A 22,674-nucleotide genomic window follows, 5' to 3' on the forward strand; every position below is an offset into this window, starting at 1 on the left:
TTTTTATTATAAATAAGGTTGGTGTATGCTCGTTTATTTGTCTGACTCATATAAGGTCAGAGTGTTTAAGCTGCTATTGTTTCTGTAAGTTGTCGGACAAAATGGCCACCATTTTGTTAGGTCCACGGATCTACTTGATCGTTTCCGTCTCACTCGAGTAACATTCAGTCAAAACAAACCCCGGAAGAAGCCATACACGGCGTTTTATAATAATTAGAACTTTATGAGTATAAGCAACGTTGTTTGCATCATGCCCCAACTATTGCAAATACCGCAAAATGATTTGCGTAACGTTTGTATTACTTAAAAGCCCACCACGGCATCATACTGGAAATAACACCACTGTGCTTATTCTCCAAGCGTGGTTTACGCGAACTTAAAAATATATATGTGAACAAATAATTTGATGACCCATTCATGTATCTTGCTGAAGAACAACCGCCACAAGAGTAAAGTAAACATTGAAAGCAAGCTGGAACTATATAACTGTCTTTTTCCATCTAACTGTCTATCACACAAATAATCTGTACCCCATATTTAATATACGCGATGGTTTTTAGACTTTATAGACTTTGGCTCATAGACTTATGTTCACGTAACTCACCCTTCCTTGTTGATGCTTGCTGTTGCCTCTCGTGCGATTTGTTTCCACCGCCAGACGATTGGTTAGCAACGATCCCTGTACGTTGAATGGCCTTAAGGTCTTCTAGTATTTCGGCCTCGTCGATCAATAGGCTTAGCTGGCTTGGAGAAAGCTTTCGACACTGCCGTTTCTCAGCTGATGCTCCGCCGCCACCGGGCATCGGCTGGCCACCCCCACCTGGCTCATTTGGTCGGCGGCGCAATTTTCTAGTGCTAACCGGTGCGCGAACGTCACTCGCATCCCCACCTGTCAGCTCGATAAGGTTTCGCTCAAGCTCGAAATGGCGACGCTTTTCATCAAGTTCAGCTACTAACGCTTCCTTAAGTTCGATTGTTTTCTCTTCAAGTTCCTGAGATGCAGCTTTTGTCTCGCCGTCATAATCAGCTTGTGCCCGTTCGGACTCAAGTTTCCGCCAGACTTCGTTGAACATCACACGGTCAGCGTGGGCCGTTTCGATCCGCCGTAATCGCCGTTGATATTCGGGATGTGTGCCATCAGCCACCTGCTGGAGTTGGCGTCGTAGTGAGGCGATTTTCTCGACGAAGACTCGATCCAACCTGGATACAAAATTGGACATGCATCGTTAAAATATGAAGAACGATCATCCAGTTGTCAGATATGGTGTATATATCGACAATAGCAAAAATGAAACAACAGTAACAAATCAAATTAGCGACGTACACGTGGTTGGTCTACACAATTCGTTTATTTACTCAAAGGTCCCATGATAAAATATATATATTTTGTGTTTGATATCCCTAAGTTAAAGGTTGCTTTCAGTAATTGTCAAATCTCGTATTTATATTAATAAGTAAAAATAAAAAAATTCACAAACTTCTTTGAAGCTCGATTTTTTTCTGAGCACCTAGGATTTTTAAAACGTCAAAGTTCCGTTACAAATATATGCATAATATCAAATTAAGGGAGGGATAAGCAAACACTAACTGTTCTTCTTTTTCGACGAATTCTTCCTCCTGTTTGACAACCTCCGTTTCTGACGCATCCTCTGTATCTGGAAACCACAACAAGAAAAATTACAAATTACAGTAAAATGATTAAATTCAGTCTGGACAAGTGAATCCACCCAATAATAAATACGGCTGTAACTGAAAAATCGACGGAAAGACCGATACAATATTTAACATAATCTGAACTTACGTGGTCACTTAACCATCTACTATATCAAATTCTTTTGTCAGCACTACTGTGATAGTAAGCAAATTATGGCTTAATTACTCTTATTCAGACGGGTAAGTTTGGCAGCAAATGGGTACGGATGATCCTGAATGCCCATCGTAACCAAAAATTAAACCTACCTCCAAACAAAGACTGGCACGAATCTTCTGACATTAACGTCGGGCTCATTTTGACTGATGAACTTTTTGGCAACTGTTGCATAACACGAAGCATTAGCTTGGACGATTGTGTCCCTACGACCGCTTTAACGTCACGCATGAGTTTCGCTTATGAACTTTTTCGGGATAGATAAAAATAATACTGGAGCGTTTCCGTTCGCCGCTTTATTTAAATTTATCGCTAAAATACTCTTTAAAGCGTTTCAGTCAATCGGGAATGAATATTTGGTGCTGCTGTCACAGCTAATCGTTAAATAGGTGACCATAGCAAGGATACGGTAAATAGTTTTATCTGTTGCACTGCGTTTGCCATGAAATATATGGGCTAGTGGTAACAAATCTACGAAGTCATATTGAGGCGATTGATTAATCGCAAAACGAATAACAAGTATTACGGTACTGCACCAAAGATAAATTGGGAGACGTGTAGCCGTGACACAGACGGTAGTCATCAAATAGTAAATATGATTGGTATCTCAAAGGTGATGCGTTGGAGACTAGTCCTGCGCTGATTGCGGTTTGCATAGGCAGCTACCTCAATCGACCGTTTGATTCAAAATCGGACCTGATTTTAAGCTAGACCACTTGCTAGTTTGCTACGGAGTTCGTCGCGAGTTAGCGAACATCGAAACTTATGCCAGCCTGTTCAACAACATACCGTTGTCATCAAGCGCAGGTCAATGGTAGTGATCGCAAACAATGTAATTTCTGCAATCAATTCATTATGTAGCTAAGCCACGAAATCCTCATTAGATTGTTAGAAGCTGCAGATATTTAGCGCGTCAGTGGGCGTTCCACGCGGCTATTGACTTCTTGCGATTACTCAGTATGTGTTCTTTCTCAACAGGTAAGAATAAAATACTTATTTGTAGCTAATTGTCATTTCATATTCGTCCACCCTTCAATTAATTTAGAATACCACCACTATCGGCAGAGTATTCGATTTTTAGCCGACCAGTTTGCTTCAAAAAAACATGCACCCGCGCATAAACATGTATACACACACGGCTAATCACCCCTTTCAGCTTGCCGTTCCTTGGTTTGTGTTCACTTATGCTACAGTTAAATGCGTAAGTAAAGAAGAACAAAAAACCGCCAGGGGCCGAATCACTTTGATCTGTGCTTGGCGGTACTTTAGTTCAAGGGTGAATCCATTACTCGCTCACAATTAACACGCTATTGACAATGGCTTAAAACAAATGGCTTGACAAACAAATGACTTCAACTTTTCTCACACTTGAAAGCACAGCATCACTGCACAGCTGCTATTTTATCTCCCGCCGATTTTTCCAACATCAGCATCATCAACAATGATAATATCTATCATTGCGGTGGCATCAGCAGCAGCAAATTCGTCTGTTGCTTCGTCGGGTTGATTTTTTCGGCTAACCATCGAATCGTTCGAGCGACTGAGACGACATCTGCTAGGAAGACGACAGTAACAAATCAGATCATATCACCATCAATAACAACACCAATACACGAGGAACAGAAATGGTTTGGATCTACCCAGCTTCCATCCACAGATACACTAAGTACAATGTACCTATCACTTATTGCCGGGCGGAGGCACCACCACTACCCCAACACCGCTCGTAACAAACTGAGCAACACCAGCAGACACCCCCCGGGTTTCTGCGTACTGCCACTCCTTTCAGTATAGCTCACACTGGTCAATCAAGACGCGTTCGCTCGGCCCTCTAAGTGGAGCGAGTTCTTGTTCTCCCCCGAAAGCTCGCCTGCTTAGCAGATGCATTAGTGCGTCATCATTCAAGGCTTTCATACGATGGCCATCAAAAGGGTGTACGCTGTCCGCTGATTGGTTGACTAGAGGATGGCGCGCCAATGGTTCTTTTTATGCATCTTCGTCAGCTATCGCTATTAAGGGATATTTGACACGATTTAACTTCCAGTTCATTGGTTCCTGATCGATAATTGCCAATGCTGTCCACTCCAATGCACTCCAATGTGAAGTTATTAAGAATAACTTGGCGAAAAAAAAGTACGAGCACATGGCTTATATACAGAAGCGCGGGTTTTACGTGAGGTAACTATATATATATATACCTATATATATAGGTATATATATAGTTACCTCATATATATATACCTATATATATATATATATATATATATACATTATAAACTGTAGATCAAACAAAAGTATTCTACTATTATTAAAAAATGTCTTAAAATTAAATTCATTAAATCTATCGATAACGGGGTGGCATTGAAAACTCAACAACGCAAATAGCTTAACAAAAATATGTTTCGGAAATTATGACTAATAAGGTTTTTAGGTCAAATATAAAATTGCTTGGTAACCGATATGCTGAAACACCGTCCGCAGTTTTAAATATATGTATACATATATAGCCGATTTCTGCATCCTTCTATGTAAGTTAATCGATTTTTGAACCGTATAATTATTTTATTGGGTTATTACAATTTGGCTTTGTCTTTAGATCCACACTTACGTGAGCAACTAAATGCTTTCATCAACAACATTTTCTCGACTCTTCGTTGCAGAGACCCCGTTTTACTCTCTTCAACAAGGTATAAGCAGAGCTCGAAGATGTTTAAGGTTACTACCGATGCCGCCAGTATTCTGAATGGGTTACGCAAACGACCACTGCTTTTGTGCGCTCTTCATAATTGTTCTTTCCACCCAGGAAATGGCCAGAGCAAGCAAAGATCATCATTTGAGTGCGCCTGTTCCCAGCTGTTGCCGGAACAGATGTTCACACAGCGCCCGGCGAACTGCGTTGGATTTCATAGACGTTAAAGCTCTTAGATATTAAGATGAGCTAGAGATCAAGGAATTTTAAAAATATACATGAAGATAATATTCTAGTGTGAGAAATGTCGAAAGAATACTTTTGTTTATAAGGCGCGTACGTTTCAAGAGTAAACGGTGCGTTCAGACTATTTGATGTTCTCTAAATTTGACACTACCAAAAGCACAAAAACAAATTTATCCGTACTTAAAGCGCAGTTAGAAGATTTTGTGCACTGGAATGCGAAGACAGCAAACTATTGGAGTAATTAGAGATTTGTCTTTTTTGCGTAAAAACATAAAAGATCCGGGTTAACTCAAATTTGGAAAAATATTGGTACCGAATAGCCATTTTGAGGGGAAAGGTGAATATGAACTCCGCAATAATATACCGCAAATTTATGTGAAAAATGTAACAAATGCAAGCAAAGAATGCAACGATCATTTCTGGGCTGTAACTGTGTTCCAGCCCTATCACTAGACTAAATAAAGTATACAATCATATTATTATTATTGTCCAATTGTATTCCGGCACCTGAAACTCTATATATTAGATAGATTAGAGAAATTTTTACCTCTGGAGGTACACCTTCACTAGCAAATATATCTGTAGTTACCTGTGATAAACACAAACAAAAGTCGGCGGCTTTCAAAAAGTCATAGCTAACATCATTGCCAGGCTGCATTAAAAAACAAGCAATGTAAAACATACGATTTCGTTTTTAGATCGATTCGTCTAACATACTCTATAAATAGAGACAGCGAAAGCAAATTCGCGTGATATTGTGAACTATGAGTAACTCATACTTCACTATGAAAATTGGCTCCAGCTTCTTTGACAGTGTAATCTGACTGCATCTCTTCTACAACTGAAGAAATATTATTTACGAACATCTTCACTCTTATAGATGAGAAAAATAATCAGTTCCAATATGTGCAGAGTCGCTTAGCTGACGTTTTAAACAATAAGCCAGGAACGTTTTGTATTATTTGAGATAATTTTCAGTCGCTGCAACCAACACGGCCGTTGATGAAACATGACGAAAACAGGCTTGTATAAAGTTTTTTATTCATAGGAGTTTTGTCTCGTTAAGCACGTTTACTGATCGTTTAGGGAGTACTACAGGACTCTTCCTGATTTGATACGTATGTGAATCAATGGTGTATTTAGGTGCAAACCTACCACTTGCTGAATTACTTATCGACTTAAAAGGTAGGTCTGGCAGCCTTTGGTGTCGTTACGCATTGGTGGGCCTACAGTGGGTTGTGGCTGGCAAACTTTTGTTTACTTAGAGAAAGAACAGGCAACACAGGCCAAAACGCGGAAGAACTATACATCACTTAAAATTTGAGCAATACTTTAAAAAAACATAAAAAATTATAGGGCTACTGATTGTCAACGTTTATGAATATACTTTATAAACATTAGCAACGTGATATACAATGCCCTTAAATCTGTTGAGTATTGAATCACGCTGAGCACTTTAATATACAGGCCACTTCGATCTTTTGTTTCTGCAAAGGTTAGCAACATTTGTGCTTATTTTCATCTTTCTTCTACACAGATCATTATTCTAAACAGACGATTGCACAGTATCGACCTTCGAATACAAATACTTCATTGGGAATATTGTCTTAATTAATATATTAAATATTCCATACACATAGAAACTGCTTGTTAGAGCTTCAAAGCTGTATTATATACTCCTGAAGGCTTCTTAATGCGTTTTCGTATACTGTGCTCAATCATACATCGATACGTAACGTTCCCACTTACCTTCGTCAGTTTCCCGTTCGTCACGGTCCTCCGCAGTCGAGTCTTCGCACTCGTTGTGAGATGTGGTCACCCGCCTGCGAGGTCGGATCTTTTCGTGTATATACATTCTATCGGAAGCGGAGCACCTTTCCGCTTGATACCAATGAGGTGAAGATATTGTAAACACCAGGTTCTTATCGTAATGAAGATGGTGCTCATGCACTGCTCGCTGTGATAAATTGACTTCGCCAGGACGAAGTCTAAGGCCAGTCTGAGCTACTAATTTATTGTGAGAACCAAAAAATCACTAGCTATGAGCAGATGGCCACTACTAGTCTGAATCGCCTAGCTTTCTACTATTTCAATTGCAATCACAGCTTGCGGCGGTCTGCGCACCGGCTCGCCGTTCTAGCGCAAAGTTCAGGCAATACGGCGTCCAGATAATAACGCGTCGGGGCTAGAATAGCCACGCTCAAGGACAGAAAAAGTAGTGAGACTCGGTGAAATTCCGCGTCGGTTGATGACTCCAGAGTGCTTGGGTAATAACCATGAAGCGACAACAGTGCGCTTCAATAAATGTAGATATTTTCAAAAACACTTTTGCCTACCTGTTGTCCTCCAGCCATTTCGGATGAGAAAGCACAATCAGCTTATATATATATACAAAAAGTAGCAATAGGTTTATAAGAAATGACTAAAAGCACTGAACAAATCAAAAGGCGCTGATTTCCCTACTAGGGTCTTCATACCGATTACGTGTTTGTTTAATTCCATAGCTTCAAACTGCTAGCCGGTGATTCCATTTGCTCTTGTTGTTGTTTCGGTTCTTGCGATTAAACGTAGTATCAGAGGTCGAACTAGCGGTATCTCAACTCCTAATTTTGGTTGGATAAACCGGTCTCCTCATGCGCAGATGAAGTTGTTAGGAATACTGTTCTTTAATCAAAGAGGTGGACAGAGAAAACTATCGTATGGCCTTTACTACAGCTTCGTTTCATGTAGGCCACGGATAGAACCTCCACTGTCAGCGCTGCATCCAGCACCGCAGGTAATCACAATCAATGTCAGCTAAAGGACCGCCGTAGAAAGCTGCTGCTACTTAAAACCTCTACTGCTCTCGCTGCATTATTAACTTCCATTAAACCGGATAAATATTCGTAGTGGCCGTAGCACATGAAAGCAAAAACGTAAATAAACACGCAGTACTACGGCATCAATTCTGTCGCTCGGCTGTGGGTTGGGATGCGGGCTATCTCTTGCCCACCGGAAGGCTGCGCGCGCAACGAGTTGACGATAAGAGTGGGTCGGCCTGACGAACGCGGACCCGCCAGGTTTCAAAATACAGTTAAATTTTATTTTAGTTGCGAGATGCAAACGTTGACGGCAAATCAACCTTAGAAAGGGAGTGAAATTCAATAAAGATGCTTTAGATGGAAGGTAAGCGAAGCAAGATGCTTGAAAGTTTTGGATGGAAGTATTAGATATATGATTATAATACACAGAAAAGAACGAAGTTTGGGTTAAGGATAGAGGGAACACCCATAATACAATTAATATGCGACCTAGAATGTTGCACGTAAATGTATACATGTGGTAGTGGTGTGTGGTGCAGGCTTGAACCGGGTATAGACAGACATGGTTTTGTGCTGGCAAGAGTTAGCTGTCTGTATGATGGAATGCTTAATGGTGATACCAGACGTAAAACTCAAAGCATAGAGATATATGTATATGGCGTTTCTATTTAGTTTGATTGAACTTCATCCTTAAAGGATCGAAAGCGATCGAGGGGTGTGGTATGAGATTGCTCAGATTTTATGCAGATTGAATTGCTCAAGGTACAGATTCGTAACCGCAAAAATATGATTTTAATCATATAATGGAAAAGGTTCAAAGCATTTGGTTTAACACGAAAAAGTCTTACAATTTTTTTTCACAGCTACATAGAAACTAATAGGTTGACTTTTACGTGATATCACTGTGGGTTCTTTTTTAAGCATGTCATTGACTCTGATTTTGGCCTTAGAATTTGATTGGCGGAAAAAACCGGGCTATTCGGGTTCATTTGATTTTAGTACTACCTGTTTAATTCATACGTAACCTCTTAACAATAGGTCGTCAGTTCTGCCTCAGCCCAAGAGAACTCATAAGAATGGACCTTATTGTGCAATTGATCCCAAACATTTTTCACAGACGCCTATCGGAATGTCTGAAGGTAACGAGTTTTCAAATTAAGATACATTTAATAAGATGCAGCACATGTAGCACCTGAGGCCGAATGACCACGCATACTCAATTTCCAGGATGTCATTGTATTACTAAATGAGGTAACTAAAAATATCGTACATTTTATCACAAAATATCAATATAAAAAAAAAATCAATAATATTTATATAGCAATCCAAGAAAAATGTATGTACATAAAATAAAAGGATGTCTATGGTTTTCCTAGAAGATTTTTACTGATACTTCGGTCGCGGAACAATCAGTAAACTATATATAAAAAAAAAATGTGGTGATATAAAAGCGCGATGGCAACGCTATTGTCATAGGATGTCTTCAAAAGTTTTCGAAAATTCGGTCGTGAGTATGTGCTTCTGCTCTTCATTCTCTAGAAGCACTTTCTTGAGTCGTTTAATGTACCTACTGAACAATTAGATATGGAACTTACTCAGAAGCCTGTTCTGAGTTACAAAAATACAGTGGGTAAGCTTAAATACCGGCGCGCTCCTCAGAAAGTGGGGCTCTATGTTCAAAACAAACATGGCGCCACCCGAGTATTCGAAGGAGCAAGGAATTCTTTCACCATATTGACGTTCGGACATGACCGGCAAAAAAGACGTTTTGTCCGATGAATAAAACTATTTGATCTTTAACTATTGTGGGGTATTTTACAACAGAAGCTTGTGCTTGCTGTATATCAGCGTAAACGTCATAGCTAGGGCAAATTAATACTAATTGCATCATTCTATATATAAAGACAGTTGCTTCATCGCCTCGCCATTAACAATGGCACAAGCCGTACATAGCGCAGAGGATACAGTACGCTACCGGGTGTTTTGTTCATTGGGAGAAAACGCTGGCATTATTTCTGATTCCAAAGGCAGTGCCCTGGGACCAAGGGCTATTCTGGACCGACGTTTGGCCGCCATTGAGGACAAGGTCCGTGTACGGGTTGCTGATTATATGTGGCATGTAGAACGGTTTAACCTGAAAGTTGTTGATTCAGCGACTGAACCTGGACTCGAGCCGCATCTTGCAGGCAGCGTATTTTACGGCGAGAATGTAGATGATGAGTGGTTTGTGGCACATCTGTTCTTCGAGTTGACCCGCGACGACAGCGACCTCGTTGTTCAGGTAGATGATGAAGATGGGAATATATTTCTAATCGAAGCGGCCAACGTGCTTCCGCGTTGGTTAACACCGGAAAATGGTGATAATCGAGTATATTTGCATCGAGGTGTTGTGCATATTGTACCAGAAAGTGCCATCCCTGAGGCTGACTTGACAGTTAAACGTGCCGTTTCCTTTGTGCGAGCCACTCCGGCACAAAGTGTCGCATCAGCTGCCATACAGCAGGCCATTCGCGGCAAGACCAAGGACTTTGAGAGTGTCAAGATGATGCGCGCGACAAAATTGCACCGAGCCACCGTTGCCCTCCCGGTGAGAGCCGCAGCTCTTCTGCGTGAAGATCCATCTCTCGTCGCTGACGCTGCGCGGGCGTTTGCCCTTCGCACACCTCTTGACGATCGAGCACTTCGCGCCATGAAACATTTTCCACCAGAGGTCCTCGTACGCCGATCATTGCTTTTGACACGCTTTAATTATGGACAATTGCGTCATGAGCGGTGTGTCCCAAATCCATTGACGGGTTGGAAAATACCAGGAGCCCGAACTAACCGCAACAGTCCCGAGTTTATTGAAGCCGACCTTGGCATGAAACTTGCCTGTGGTCTGGAAATTCTTTGCGTCGCTCTTGAAGAAAAAAAGACGTCAATCGATACGAATACGCGCTTCCTCTATTACATTCGTCGTCTCAAGGAACGAAACTACTTTCAGGGAAACCTTGAATGCTCAGAAAAGTATAAGGAATTATATGATAAAGCTAAGGGCTACTTTCTACAACAGGATAACGATGGGGAGGATCCGGAGACTAGTCATCAACCGATGCCTGATATTCTAGAGCGCGTCAAGGCTCTCCAACCCGATATGGCTGGACTTATCGAAGAAGAGAAAGATCTTACTCCGCCAGATAGCGAACATTGGCTTGAACTGGATGATGCTGAGCTCAATAAGCTTCTCGCGCAGTACACGCAAGGCGCTCCTAGTCGAGGACTACAAGAGGCCTATCACGAAGAGTCACTCACCCAGCAGATAACGCAGGGACTTGAAGACTTTATGAAACATGTTTCAAATTTCGACGGTGCCACGGCGCCAGTGGCAAAAACGGCATCCTCAAGCTCACGACGCCGGCGCCCCAAGAGTAAGGACAAAACGAAGCGTCGCAAAAAGGGCGGCCTCATAGCCGGTACTGCTGCCTCAGGGCTGAGCAACTTAACAAGCAACAATGGAACACAATCCGGACATGGTGTTCCAATAAAGAAGGACGAAGCAACCGCCGTGGGAATCGATGACATGACAAACCTTTTGAGCGCTGTGCTCGATTTCAAAATACCGTCAGAGTCCGATGACGACTCGAGCTCAATGAGTAGTTATGGCGAAGATGTGAGTGAGGGTCTTGCTCGAGACATGCAGCAGTACATGTCGCTCATGGATAAAGAGCTCAGTGGAACGAAAGTGGGACAGAGTTTTGAGCGAGTGGCGCCGCGTGCTGCTCTGGAGAACTGGGACGATGATGTACCCGCTGTGGACATTCCATTAACAGCTCTAAAGAACATTCTAAAATCAACCTCTGCCGCTCGCGGAAATCCGGGCCCCGCGCAAAACCTTTTGCATTCGATGGGAGTCCACATACCACCCAATTTGGATAGTGATGACGATCCTGAGCCGGTGAATCCATAAGCCTGAACTACGGAGTTGCTAGTCTGGCCGTTACAGCAGTTTTTCCTTGTCAAGATTGAGCACACAACTATTCTGATAATTCGGTTAATAACTCGGATGGGTTTGCTGGTGTTGAGACTTTATAGGTGTCCTAAAATTTTAAGCTCTTGTTTGTCGTATTCATCTATAAAAGAGTTTAGGAGAAAAATAACAAACAAATACAATATATTCTCAAAAATGGCTTTTGGTGTCAAGCTGTTTCATCCAAATGCACGGAACAGCGTGTAATTTAGTTTTGATAAAGGGCTAAAAGCATTCGTACGCGTTATTGTACGAGGAACTTACAATGTGAAAGTACAATGAACTCTCAACATCATCTGTTTCGATTTACACAAAACTACCCATTGTCAGTCTAACGAAAGCGTCAATTATTGTCGATCAGGTGGTATTTTTTAGCATTCCATCATAGCAGAAACGCAACAAATATGAGTAAAAACGTGTTCGAGCAGTACAACCTGAACATTAGGCTCAACACCTTTCTTCTTGTAAATTATTATTTAAAAACTCTAAAAATAGTTATTAAAGAAAGGGAGCGGAAGCATAAATGCTTTCACATTCTGACTAATTGTTTGCTCTATTCTTCATATTCAAAATATAGTTGACGAGAAGATGATCGATCTCCTAGTGTGACGCCACTTAGTAGTCATGTTCGCCGTATTGTTATTGTTAGCACAAAAGTGATTAATCAAATACACATGTTGTCTTATTACAGACTGTATCTGAGAAATAAGCAAACACTAAATAGAAAAATAAAGATGTTAAACATCGTCTTTGAATGACGACGAGTTTTTTTTTTGAGTCATATGGGTTGAAAGTATATTTTATGCATTTGGTTGCAATTCAAAAAATTGGATCCTAAATATGACTAAATTTGTATCTGTTCCAGACATTTTCTTCCATTACACATATGTTAATCTAATGACGATCAGGAATTCCTGTGTCTCATTCAAATCTTCGTTGTAGTTTTAATGATTTAAGTAGCATATAGCTTGCTGATTATTTGATACAAGCTGTCGATTATATGATATGTCATAGGTATCCTAGAGTGTAAACACAATAAAAACTTGTTTTACATTGCAGGAGGCGAATTTGTGATATTGAGTGTTCCAACGATGACTGATTAGCTTGAAATGTCAGTAGGCATATTGCTAAAAAGTTCTGCAAATCTAGATGAGAATTTTACATCTTTGATACAGCGACTGTCGCTTTTGTAGTTGGCAAGAAAGTCAAACTTTTTGAAAAACTGTGCCGAATACACATTTTTATTAAAAATATAAATGTATTACAAAATCAATGCGCATATACGTATTATTCATAAACGGCTCTTTAGTTGATCTTTCAGAGCTTAGTACAATTGACATAAAGGGTCACGATTGTTCAACGGAAATCGCTCAATCCCAGATGATTTGAGCAGTTCGTAAAATCTATCGAAACCCATTAGACGTTTCCTTCTGGCGAATAGACAGCATTTTTTGTCCTCTAGAGTTGAACTAGATGGCCTTGGAATATGGCAGGAGTCCATCAGATTTTTATTCGAAGATAAACTTGATATAATCGTTGCCTGGGACCTCATAATAGTTCGTATTTAATCAGACCCAACCTGATGCAATTCATTCATAACCTCTGTATGACAGGCGCCAACAACATTGAGGAACAACAACTTTTCATTTTCCTAAAGTGTAAACAGAAAAAAGCGTAAATAGTCAAGACCATTCAAGATTTATGACGACACAGCTTGTTATAGACTTGTTGTGCAGTTGTTTCACTATTTGCATATGAAATTGGTAACGTCTAAACAATGTTAATAGTCATAATATGTCCAGCCTTATGTATCTAAATTAGATTATTCAAAAACTAATTAAGTAATCATCATTAACTTGATAATCGTAGATTAGCGATGTATGTTTTAAACGTTTTGACACAATAGTTACTTTTGTCTGAAAATAAAACTTTTTTCTGAATAAAAGCGAAAACGAACCTTAGTATACTCATTAGCAAACGCTTCAAGGATAAGATCCCCACGCTGGTCAGTAGATTGACAAAGTAACTTAAATACTCCATCGTCATCCAGTTGCACGAGTTCTTTAAAACGAGTATTGTATCGCTCCAACATCTGCAAAAGGCGAAATCGTAACAAAAGGGTGATAATTGTTGATTTATTATTTTTGTTGTTGAGTAATAACTGATTATAATTTTAGGGACGGTGATTTAATTTCCATTCTAAGAGACTTATCGGTCATGAAATGGATGTAGTCTTTGTATGCGATCAATAGCTGCTGTTTCATTTTCCCTCACCACAGCTCTGATTAAGAGTGCTGGAATCGAATAAACTGAATAACGCGATTATTTAACACGAGCAACATATATGAAATGAAAACGGAAATGGTACGAAATGAAAAAATATTGAATTGATAAGTGAAAGTATCTATCTATTGAATTTTCACATGCGAGGCATATTATTAAGTGTGGCTTACGTTGGAGGGAAGGTCACGCCAGACGCAATTTATGATCGCGTATGAGTATCTTGGGTTGTAGTATTCTGTAATAGGAGGCAAACAAGCATATATATTTGCAATCATCTGTCAGGTTTGTACACAATATCCTTGAGGTGATTCAAAACTTTAAAGATGAGGCCATTTATAATAATGAGAAATTTGATATAAAAACTAAGCGACTCGTAAGGTTGCAAAGTGTAAAAAGCGACCGTGAACAAGTCTGTGATGCTTTATTATCGATAACTGCTCAACGTCGGATAAGGAAGAAAGCACGTACTGCATGGGTTCAGCGTAACTAAGCTTTGTCTTGTGGTGGTGCGGTCTAATTGGCCTTCAGTGGTGAATAAAATGCCAAATATCATTAACAGATGGCTATAATGAATTGATGACACTGGATTGGAAAACATCATAGCAATTTCCTGCAAAAAAAATGCATGACTCCAATTTAGCGCTTTGGTGCTTAAAAGGCATGAAGTACCAGACGATAACAGCTACCTTCAATTGACACCTAAAAGGACTCAAAAAACTAGCATCTTGGTGTCCATAAAACGATATAGTCATTGTCCTCCGCACAACGGTAATGCCAATTCGATATTTATAGCCCTAAAATATATTTGTTACAGTCTGGTCGACGTCAGGACGCTCTTCTACGAATAGTAAGATGTGGCTCAAAACCAGTTCAGTGATTGCATCCATGTGCCATTTGATGATGTTATCTCTTGACGTTCGGATCAGTCGTTTTTTTAGAAAACGGCGTTTTTTTTCATGACCTTACCGAAATTTTTCAGAAACGTCGTTCCGTATTAAAGGCAGCAGCAGCACCTGTAGGTAAACGATAAGTTCTTAATTTTTGATTAAATTATCAAAATTTAGGTAGTCAAAAACAGCAGAATTTGGTCAAAATATTACCTCCGCTCTACCGTTACTTCTTAGTGTTATATCCAAAGCGCGCGCGGGTATCTGTGAAACGTGTGCCTGTGAAACGTGTGCCTGCAACTTCGCCGTATCCTGTCTATCCTGCAGGTTTACAGAAATGGTTGGTAATACTGACCACGCTTTTGTGGCAATCGGATATTCATTTGAAACGCCGCACTTGACAAATCGAGGGAGACGAATATTGAGACTTCATATATAGGGCTTCACGGTGAACTGGACCATGACCTAGTAATTAAGAAAGCGAAGACAGAATGGCGCACAGGGAATATCCACATAATATTTGTGCTGGCGGTTAGCTATATTTGATGTTGTTTGTCTTTGCAATTAACGTGTTACATATCGATAACCTAATTTTTTTATGTCTTGTATAGAGCGTCATCAATATATTCGGGAATCACTTTTAAAATTTTCGTCTAATAACGAAATTATCACTGCAGGTCTGGTTTCCAATTGTAAATTATCATTCTATAACAGACATGAGCCGGAGAATAAACCTAACGTAGTTTAGTTACGACGAATCATTGTCCTTTAAACAAATGTTTGCGAAAGTATAATGTATTTAACAATTGAGACTTGACACCACCTGAAATTGCTATACACTATCCACTGAAAAATTTTTGTAAAAGAAGGATAGATATATGATGCATCGATGGATAGGAAAAATAACACGGATTAGGAAGGTCCTTAAAGCAGTTGCTGGAAATGTATCGTAAGAAGCCTGAACACCTCCAACAACAACATTTGGGCGAGTCATACAACATCATTTAGCATGTTCTAAATGAAGGTCTTAAAACAATCGGTATATACAAAGTTTTGCAGAACGTCAAAAGGATACTGAAAATGACGAGTATAAGCAACGCTATTGAAATCAGCAGCAGCAGAATAATGTTACTAATACGTTTCCTAAATCATTGTGAATTATTACAACATTTAAGATATTGCTATAAATTATTGTATTTAATAGTAGGAGAATAAGATCTTGTTAATTTGCCTTATTGCGTTCTTTAAATGAATATTGTTGTCTTTCTGTAATTTGTGTTCTTTGGGTAAATTGTTTAGCTCTCGGAAAACGAAATATTATAAATGTTAATTATAGAGAAAGGTCGCTCGCTAGTGATAAACTAGTCCGACGCTAACAGCTAGAGAAACATATATGGCATATATTTAATTAAAGCCATTTCGGCTATTTTTCGGCTATATCGACAATATGTATTTAGCTAAAGGATTCAAGTTCAAAGATCCCAATCCTTTCAGAAGGTGGTCCCATTTATTTTTACATGTCACTCACATAACTCGAGTATATGGATTGTGCGTGTTTACTAAAACATAGGTTACAACTGGTAACTTAGGGTTCTTCACAGTGCTGTCCGTTGTAATTTCAACCGCGTTCTCTCTATTTATATTCTGCCATAGCGTTTGAAGCCAGGAGTTACTTGTTCTGCGGTCGTAAAACTTTGTCTATAGTTTTCTTTTTGAAAGGTTTACATCTAGGATCTTGGCGGTTTTCGATGCTTTCATATATGATGGAGAATGGGCACGCCATATGTAGCAAACACTACTTAGACATAACTTTTTTAGAGAAAAAAAACATAACAGTGTCTTTATTGAACTTTAGCGACCCACAATTAAGAGATGAAATACTCTATCGAATCTTATCATTAATCTTTTTCAGCATTCTAATGTAGTTACGTAGATCCTACGTACTTTATCTTGAGATTTAGATAGTAAAAAATGTAAAAATATTAGAATAGATTTTCACATAATAATTTGCACAAGACTTAGTGGTTTTGCAGTTTCCTTTAATGACTAAATAGTAATTAGTCACTTACTTTGCATATATCCAACAGAGTCACATTATTAGAACAGACTCTAAAATTACAATGTAAAAATATTATTGTAAACCGAACATACTTATGTAAGCACTGTCAACGTTTTATTATCCCAGTATCTACAACGTACACTTCTGTACGTTGTAGATACTGGGATGATAATGATCGTTCACATCATTATAGTTTTGATTACCATATTTGCTCTCGATCATTGCTTAAGCATATGGAAGATGATTTTTGAAGAGTCAATACAGCTTCGCTGTAAGCAAGGATCATTCGCAAGTTTTGCTTGTCTGTACTTGAGTAAAAGCACAACTACTTTGGCAATGCTTAGCATTTGAAAAGTAAATTGTAAATTACTTTCCGCCGCATTTTCTTTCTGTAATTCAATGTGCTATCCTTGCTAGGTTGTTACCCCTGCCGTGTTTCCTACGCATTGTTAGTCAATAAAAGGTTCATACTAATAATAATTGTATATTATAATAACAATAACAATTATTGGTTGCTGCGACACCAATGCCGCAATAGCATATTTAGCGATTTTATATATATATAATATCTTGGTAAGATATTGTCACATTTCTCAATTAAAATATACTAATCCATGCAGCCTCGTTGGACATGAATTTTGCAATGTACATTAGCTTGTTTGCTAATAATAAAATAGGTTTGTTAGAAGTCCAGTCTACACCCAATCAATAGGTTTTTTTAGGGTTTCTAGCAGAATGCTTTCCTCGCTGCCTGGCTCCGGTTCGTGCTCGTAATACCAACGTGCGTTCAGCGGCAGCGACATCAAAATTGCTTCGTACCTATTTGAATAAATAAAAAATGCATATCTGTTATTAGATATCTGACCGATAGCAGAATGTTACGATAACCACGTGGCAAATTTTGTTTAAATTTTATTAGTAGTAAGTACAAATTTTTATAACTCCACTATCCATGCATGTATGCCGTTTACATAACACAGTTATCAACATACCTTGCTCCTGGGGTAAAGAGGCCAAATTTAGTACCACGATCATACACCAAGTTAAATTCGGCATAATGGCCTCGCCGTACAAGCTGCCAGTCACGCTCTCTGTAAAGGAATAAACATATTATTAGTTACCTTCATTCAGACCAAATGCGATATTTTTCATAATGCGGTTTTTTGCATTGTCTAGTCTGACTATGCGAAAAACGAAGTGTTTCGTTAGTCTTTCGGTGTCCTATATTTAATGTAATAAAAAAGGTGGTTATTTACCTTTAAGCTACTATTTTCAGCCATATTAGTTCCAGAGCGTTACAATGGGCGCAGACCGCAACGCTAAGCATGAAATTATTCCGTAAATCTGTTTCATTATACGCATAGCATTGTTATCAGGAACTTCATTTACCTGTATCCGTAGCCTTTGTCTTTGTTCTTAAGTACAAGCGGAATATACGACGGACTGACGCTTCTTGCGCACTCCTCCACAAACTTGAAGATATTTTCCGGTTTTCTAAATAAATTAAAATGGTTATATAGTCAAATACAACGGCAGATTTTTATTAATTTGCACACCAGATTTTATTACACATTTTACATAGAGAAAACGTAACAATACTTTAATGCTGAACACTGACTGACTCTGATCTAGATGTATAGACTACGAGATTACTTTTTAATCAGAGCTAAGCTCTATTATAATGCGAACATTATTATGCGAACACACTCCTATTGTGTCTTTTGTCTCACGTACTTGTCCACTAAATCGTCAAAAAAGATTCCGCCAACGCCTCGTGCAAATCCGCGATGCTTAATGTAGAAGTAGTTATCGCACCTTTGGAGAGAAAATATTAGAAAATGTATAGAAAACGATAAAATTAAGGTGTACGTTCTATGATTCTTTTTATATAATTAAAAACGTAAACTGCGGAACGATATATGGACAGAAAATGAACGGATGAATATCAAAAGCTGATATATCAAAAACATATTTTTTACGATTTCTCTACTTCTAACTAATAGTACATCATAGATCATAGGTAGAGTTGCTTTGCCTAATGTCGTACTAAAAATGTACGTTTTTATGGGCTCACTGTGTTCCAACCATACCATTTCTTAAACTCAGAGTAGTATCTTGGTGAGTGCCGACCACAAGCGTTCTTCAGTGTTTGATGGAAATGTCGAACATCATCCCTGCAAAACGATACAACCAATTATTTTTTTTTTTGGTGATATGGTGAGCAGCGTCAGCTGATAAACCATGTACTACAGTAAGTTTCTAAATAGGACATAATAATGTAACCACAATGTGTCGTCCTGCCCATCTGTCCAGCTCATTCATTGGCGCCTGCCATGGCCCACATATGTCATATAGTGTCTGGCATACAATTGTCGACCGTGGACTAATGGACTGTTTCAGTGCGTGACTAGGACGTACCGATTTAGGTAGTAGGGTGTAAGATCGGAACCGCCACCGAACCACCATGTTAAGCGTCCACGGATATCTGTGACTTCGAAGTAACGATAGTTGAAGTGAACCGTTGGCACATTTGGGTTTCGTGGGTGAATTACCGAGGAAATACCTGATGATCATCATATGTTGAAATTAGTAGGAATGTAATATCAAGGTAGCCTTGTTAAAATAACGCAATCTGCAAGATAGGAAGCAGTAAAGAATTCGGCTGGTAAGTTGAGGCTTCTTAATGTTTCAGTGGCTCGACAGTCGTTTCTTTCGGTCGCTGCTTACCCATGGCTTTGAACTCAAATGGTGGTTCTCCAAAATCCTTTCCGCGTGCTTTCATGTGCTGCAAAGCTTCGGGTGGAAGTGCGCCCTGAACAACAGATACGTTTACTCCAGCCTTTTCAAACACTTTGCCATCCTGTAAGACGCAGGCGATTCCACCTCCGCCCTCTTGGCGTTCCCACCGATCAATCTATTACAGTTTATAGCGAAAGATTATTGATCATATCATGAATAATATCAAGTGTAATTTTCTCAACATTCAAGGTCTACCATTTTAGCTTTACGGCAAAATAATAATATAAGCATTACTACTATGCCTAATATCACTATGGCACACGAGTCCAAAGTGAAACCAATAAACTCGTTCCCGATCCAACTCGTTTTGACAAGTTTGTCATATAACTCCCCAAAAACACCTACCCGAAATTTCGCATCTGAGTACTGTGCTTCGATTTTCTGTAACTTGTTAACGAGGTCGCTTTGAACGTCCATTATCATCAGTTCCATTTTTGTTGGAATTGCATCGGATCTAGAACAATAATAATACCTTTTTTATTTACTTATTCATTAAAAAAATAAATCACACGTTATTGGCATTGTGTATATTCTGTCGAGTTAAGCCTCGCGCGAATGTTATAACATATGCAATCCCACACAGAAACAACAAACAAAAGCAAAAAGAATATATTTTGCATACCGTGCTTGCAATTCTTTGAGTGGTGTTATAGTTTTGGCTAGAAAGCTTGACGTGTCGAGCGCCTCTGGAATCAAAATGCAAAGCAAGGACATAGTACGGTTACTCTAGTTCTTTAATCAAAATAAATCCATCACCTCTCTATCGTTTCGAACAGTGTTATTTGTATTTACAATTTCACTGATTCCGCTTATCAACGACTATGCAACCTCTCGTTAAATAAATGCCAACTTAAATCTTGGGTAGGAAACTCACCTCTGAGTTTCACTGGCGATTCGCACAAAATTTTATACACCATGGCACCGCCTGTAGCCGCTGCGACTACAACACCTCCACTAACACGACGAGCACAACTGCAGAGGTAGACAAATCGCCAAACGGTACGACCCGCTCGGAACATGGTTTCTTGAATTTTAATTCCTGCACTCCTACTTCCTGTCACTTTTCAACGAATGCACACTTCACGATGGAACAAGTTAGCATTCAAAAAAGCACGTGCCGACAGTGCAGCCAGCTTTAGCGCTTGATAGCTGATATGGGCTATCATTTGGTATTCACTTACCGAGTAACTGGCCCTTGTTGCATACAAGCTTGTCTGTAGTAGTAGGATTTATGCTGCCTCTAGGAAAGACCCTACAACCAAAGCTGTTGGTGTCAACATGGCGCAGCTAAAATCTTCGATACAGAAGTCGGCAGTGTGTCAGTGTTTGGGGAAGTGGCGCGTAAAATCCTGCCTCGCCGGATATTCTTTGCCACCTGACTCTTGGCCTTCAGGACGGAGAGCACGGGTGATGTGAACTGGTAATGAATTACGGTCTAACACGGTATTTGGTCACCGGTCGTATGATTTCGTTGATGCAATCTATATGTGTTAGAAAATGAGATAGATGTCGCCATGGTTTAATTAGAAGCTATGGCTTTGACCGATGAATGTAAAGAGCGCGCATTTAGTGCAACTACTGCACATAAGTGCAGGCAGTTTGCATTGTTTGCCAATGCACATGTTTATATGTGTGAGTTACATGACGAAACCGTGAAACACAATAACGGGAACTATTGTAAAAGATACAAGAAAAAAATACCTTATGAACGTACAGAGACTTCCCAAAAAGATGTGATTGTATTTTTGAGATCGTGTCAAATGTGTCATTCCCACACTGGCATGATTGAGTTGATTTATAAGCTTATTAGTTAGATCAAATATCTACATGTCTTTATTAATTTCTTTGTTTTAAATTCGGACCTGTTTCAAAAAATATTATTGTAGATTCTATATATTCTGCCTTCTTTAAAGTACCGTAAAAAATTACCATCTTTTATCTTTGAAAGATGAAATATCATATAGTAGTAGACGAATCGTAGCCAATTTTACAAATGAATTACCCATTTATGAAATTTATAAGAATTTCGTATAAGATTGGAGAGATGGAGGACCCCGCCTCACTGGCTTACCATGACCATCACAGAGAGTAGCGCCTGCTCAAAGTGGCAACGTGAAAGTGAGGGATAATAGCTAGGCTGTAACTAGGCTCCTATCGCCTACTCACAGGGCAACTTCGACAGCCACCCAACAATTTACACAACAAATGGAAAAGAAACAGAAGCGACATCGTGAGTAACTAACGATTAGACGGGGACCCATCGTTGGTTTACTCATTACTTTTTGGTCTGGCACAATCCTCCAGTTTACTCTAGTCGTCGTATTCGCCATATGATATTTATGTGTTGATACCAATCACCGTAAACATTAAGCGTCATTTTCCGCTTTATACTACTGTGAACTGCTAGATCTGTGTAGCTTTTTTCTTTTTTTTTTATTGTCATCAATATATTATCCTACATCCGAAAGCTCTCCTCATTTGAACTTTTAGCCCACATAGCTAGCTGTTAGCTACAAGTTGTTGTGACGGCGTCATCAGAGATGTTGACCATTGCCACTTATTATTATTACTGAAATTATTATTCCTTTCGTTCTTGTAAGTCGACTCATTGTCATCCCAATGATGTGGTTTAAATAATATCACCACCAGTGTGTAACATGCGCATGCAAACTTCGGGCTGTACTATTTATTTATATACATGCTATGCTGCTCCCGCCACTGACGAAAAACGGTGGCCAGCTGTTCAGTCAGAACAAAAGCCGGCCTGATATTAAGCCTGCGTAAGTACCGTCAACACTAGATCTGCAAAATACACGCAAAACTTGCTTACTCGCAGCCTGCCTCTGCGGTTGTTGCTGTTATCTCATACAGCGCAAGCCGTCATTGCCAAACTTTGCTCACGTCGAAACTCTGTCGTTTGTTTAAACCGCATAGCTCCTGTTGGCAGGACATCACACCACCAAAATGTTCTGCTGTCTGGTGAGAATGACGTTTAATCCGGACACAACGATATCGACACACCCAGAGAGTAGTGAGT

General features: G+C 39.4%; 4 protein-coding genes across 6 annotated transcripts in view; 1 reads left to right on the top strand and 3 right to left on the bottom strand.

The window, feature by feature from the left end:
- Nucleotides 1-7,784, bottom strand: part of LOC111265909 (sin3 histone deacetylase corepressor complex component SDS3) — an 11,515-nt gene extending 3,731 nt beyond the window's left edge. The window contains exons 1-3 of one of the 2 annotated variants that reach the window (XM_022842915.2): nt 6,552-7,784; nt 1,589-1,655; nt 605-1,200 (exon numbers count right to left, since the gene is read on the bottom strand). In XM_022842915.2, the coding sequence (XP_022698650.1) occupies nt 605-1,200; nt 1,589-1,655; nt 6,552-6,657 (769 nt within the window). In that variant the 5' untranslated portion in view covers nt 6,658-7,784. Of the gene's footprint in view, nt 1-604; nt 1,201-1,588; nt 1,656-1,959; nt 3,224-6,551 lie in introns of those variants that run through there. The other variant, XM_022842914.2, reaches the window with a different exon arrangement.
- Nucleotides 7,785-9,305: 1,521 nt separating this feature from the next.
- On the top strand, nt 9,306-12,364 carry ecd (ecdysoneless cell cycle regulator). Its single transcript, XM_022842892.2, has one exon. The coding sequence runs from the start codon at nt 9,537-9,539 to the stop codon at nt 11,547-11,549; it is 2,013 nt and encodes a 670-aa protein (XP_022698627.1). The 5' UTR covers nt 9,306-9,536; the 3' UTR covers nt 11,550-12,364.
- A 107-nt stretch (nt 12,365-12,471) lies between these two features.
- On the bottom strand, nt 12,472-16,107 carry LOC111265899 (uncharacterized). Of its 2 annotated transcripts, XM_086970714.1 has the most exons (6): nt 14,993-16,107; nt 14,859-14,905; nt 14,361-14,502; nt 14,063-14,127; nt 13,567-13,701; nt 12,472-13,260 (listed from the first exon to the last, which is right to left on the bottom strand). In XM_086970714.1, the coding sequence occupies exons 3-6, from the start codon at nt 14,491-14,493 to the stop codon at nt 13,174-13,176; spliced, it is 420 nt and encodes a 139-aa protein (XP_086826840.1). In that variant the 5' UTR covers nt 14,494-14,502; nt 14,859-14,905; nt 14,993-16,107; the 3' UTR covers nt 12,472-13,173. The 2 variants fall into 2 exon arrangements, with proteins under 2 accessions (XP_086826840.1, XP_022698632.1); XM_022842897.2 differs by lacking the exon at nt 14,859-14,905.
- Nucleotides 16,108-16,244: 137 nt separating this feature from the next.
- Nucleotides 16,245-22,585, bottom strand: Coprox (oxygen-dependent coproporphyrinogen-III oxidase). Its single transcript, XM_022842893.2, has 11 exons — nt 22,468-22,585; nt 20,512-21,118; nt 20,260-20,323; nt 19,983-20,091; nt 19,566-19,752; nt 19,257-19,401; nt 18,929-19,012; nt 18,573-18,653; nt 18,228-18,332; nt 17,831-17,929; nt 16,245-17,657 (listed from the first exon to the last, which is right to left on the bottom strand). Exons 2-11 carry the CDS (start codon nt 20,654-20,656, stop codon nt 17,534-17,536), a joined length of 1,143 nt encoding a protein of 380 aa, XP_022698628.1. The 5' UTR covers nt 20,657-21,118; nt 22,468-22,585; the 3' UTR covers nt 16,245-17,533.
- Nucleotides 22,586-22,674: the final 89 nt, after the last annotated feature.

The sequence above is a fragment of the Varroa jacobsoni genome, unplaced genomic scaffold (assembly GCF_002532875.2).
Source record: "Varroa jacobsoni isolate VJ856 unplaced genomic scaffold, vjacob_1.0 scaffold_1022, whole genome shotgun sequence".
NCBI classification, from domain to species: domain Eukaryota; kingdom Metazoa; phylum Arthropoda; class Arachnida; order Mesostigmata; family Varroidae; genus Varroa; species Varroa jacobsoni.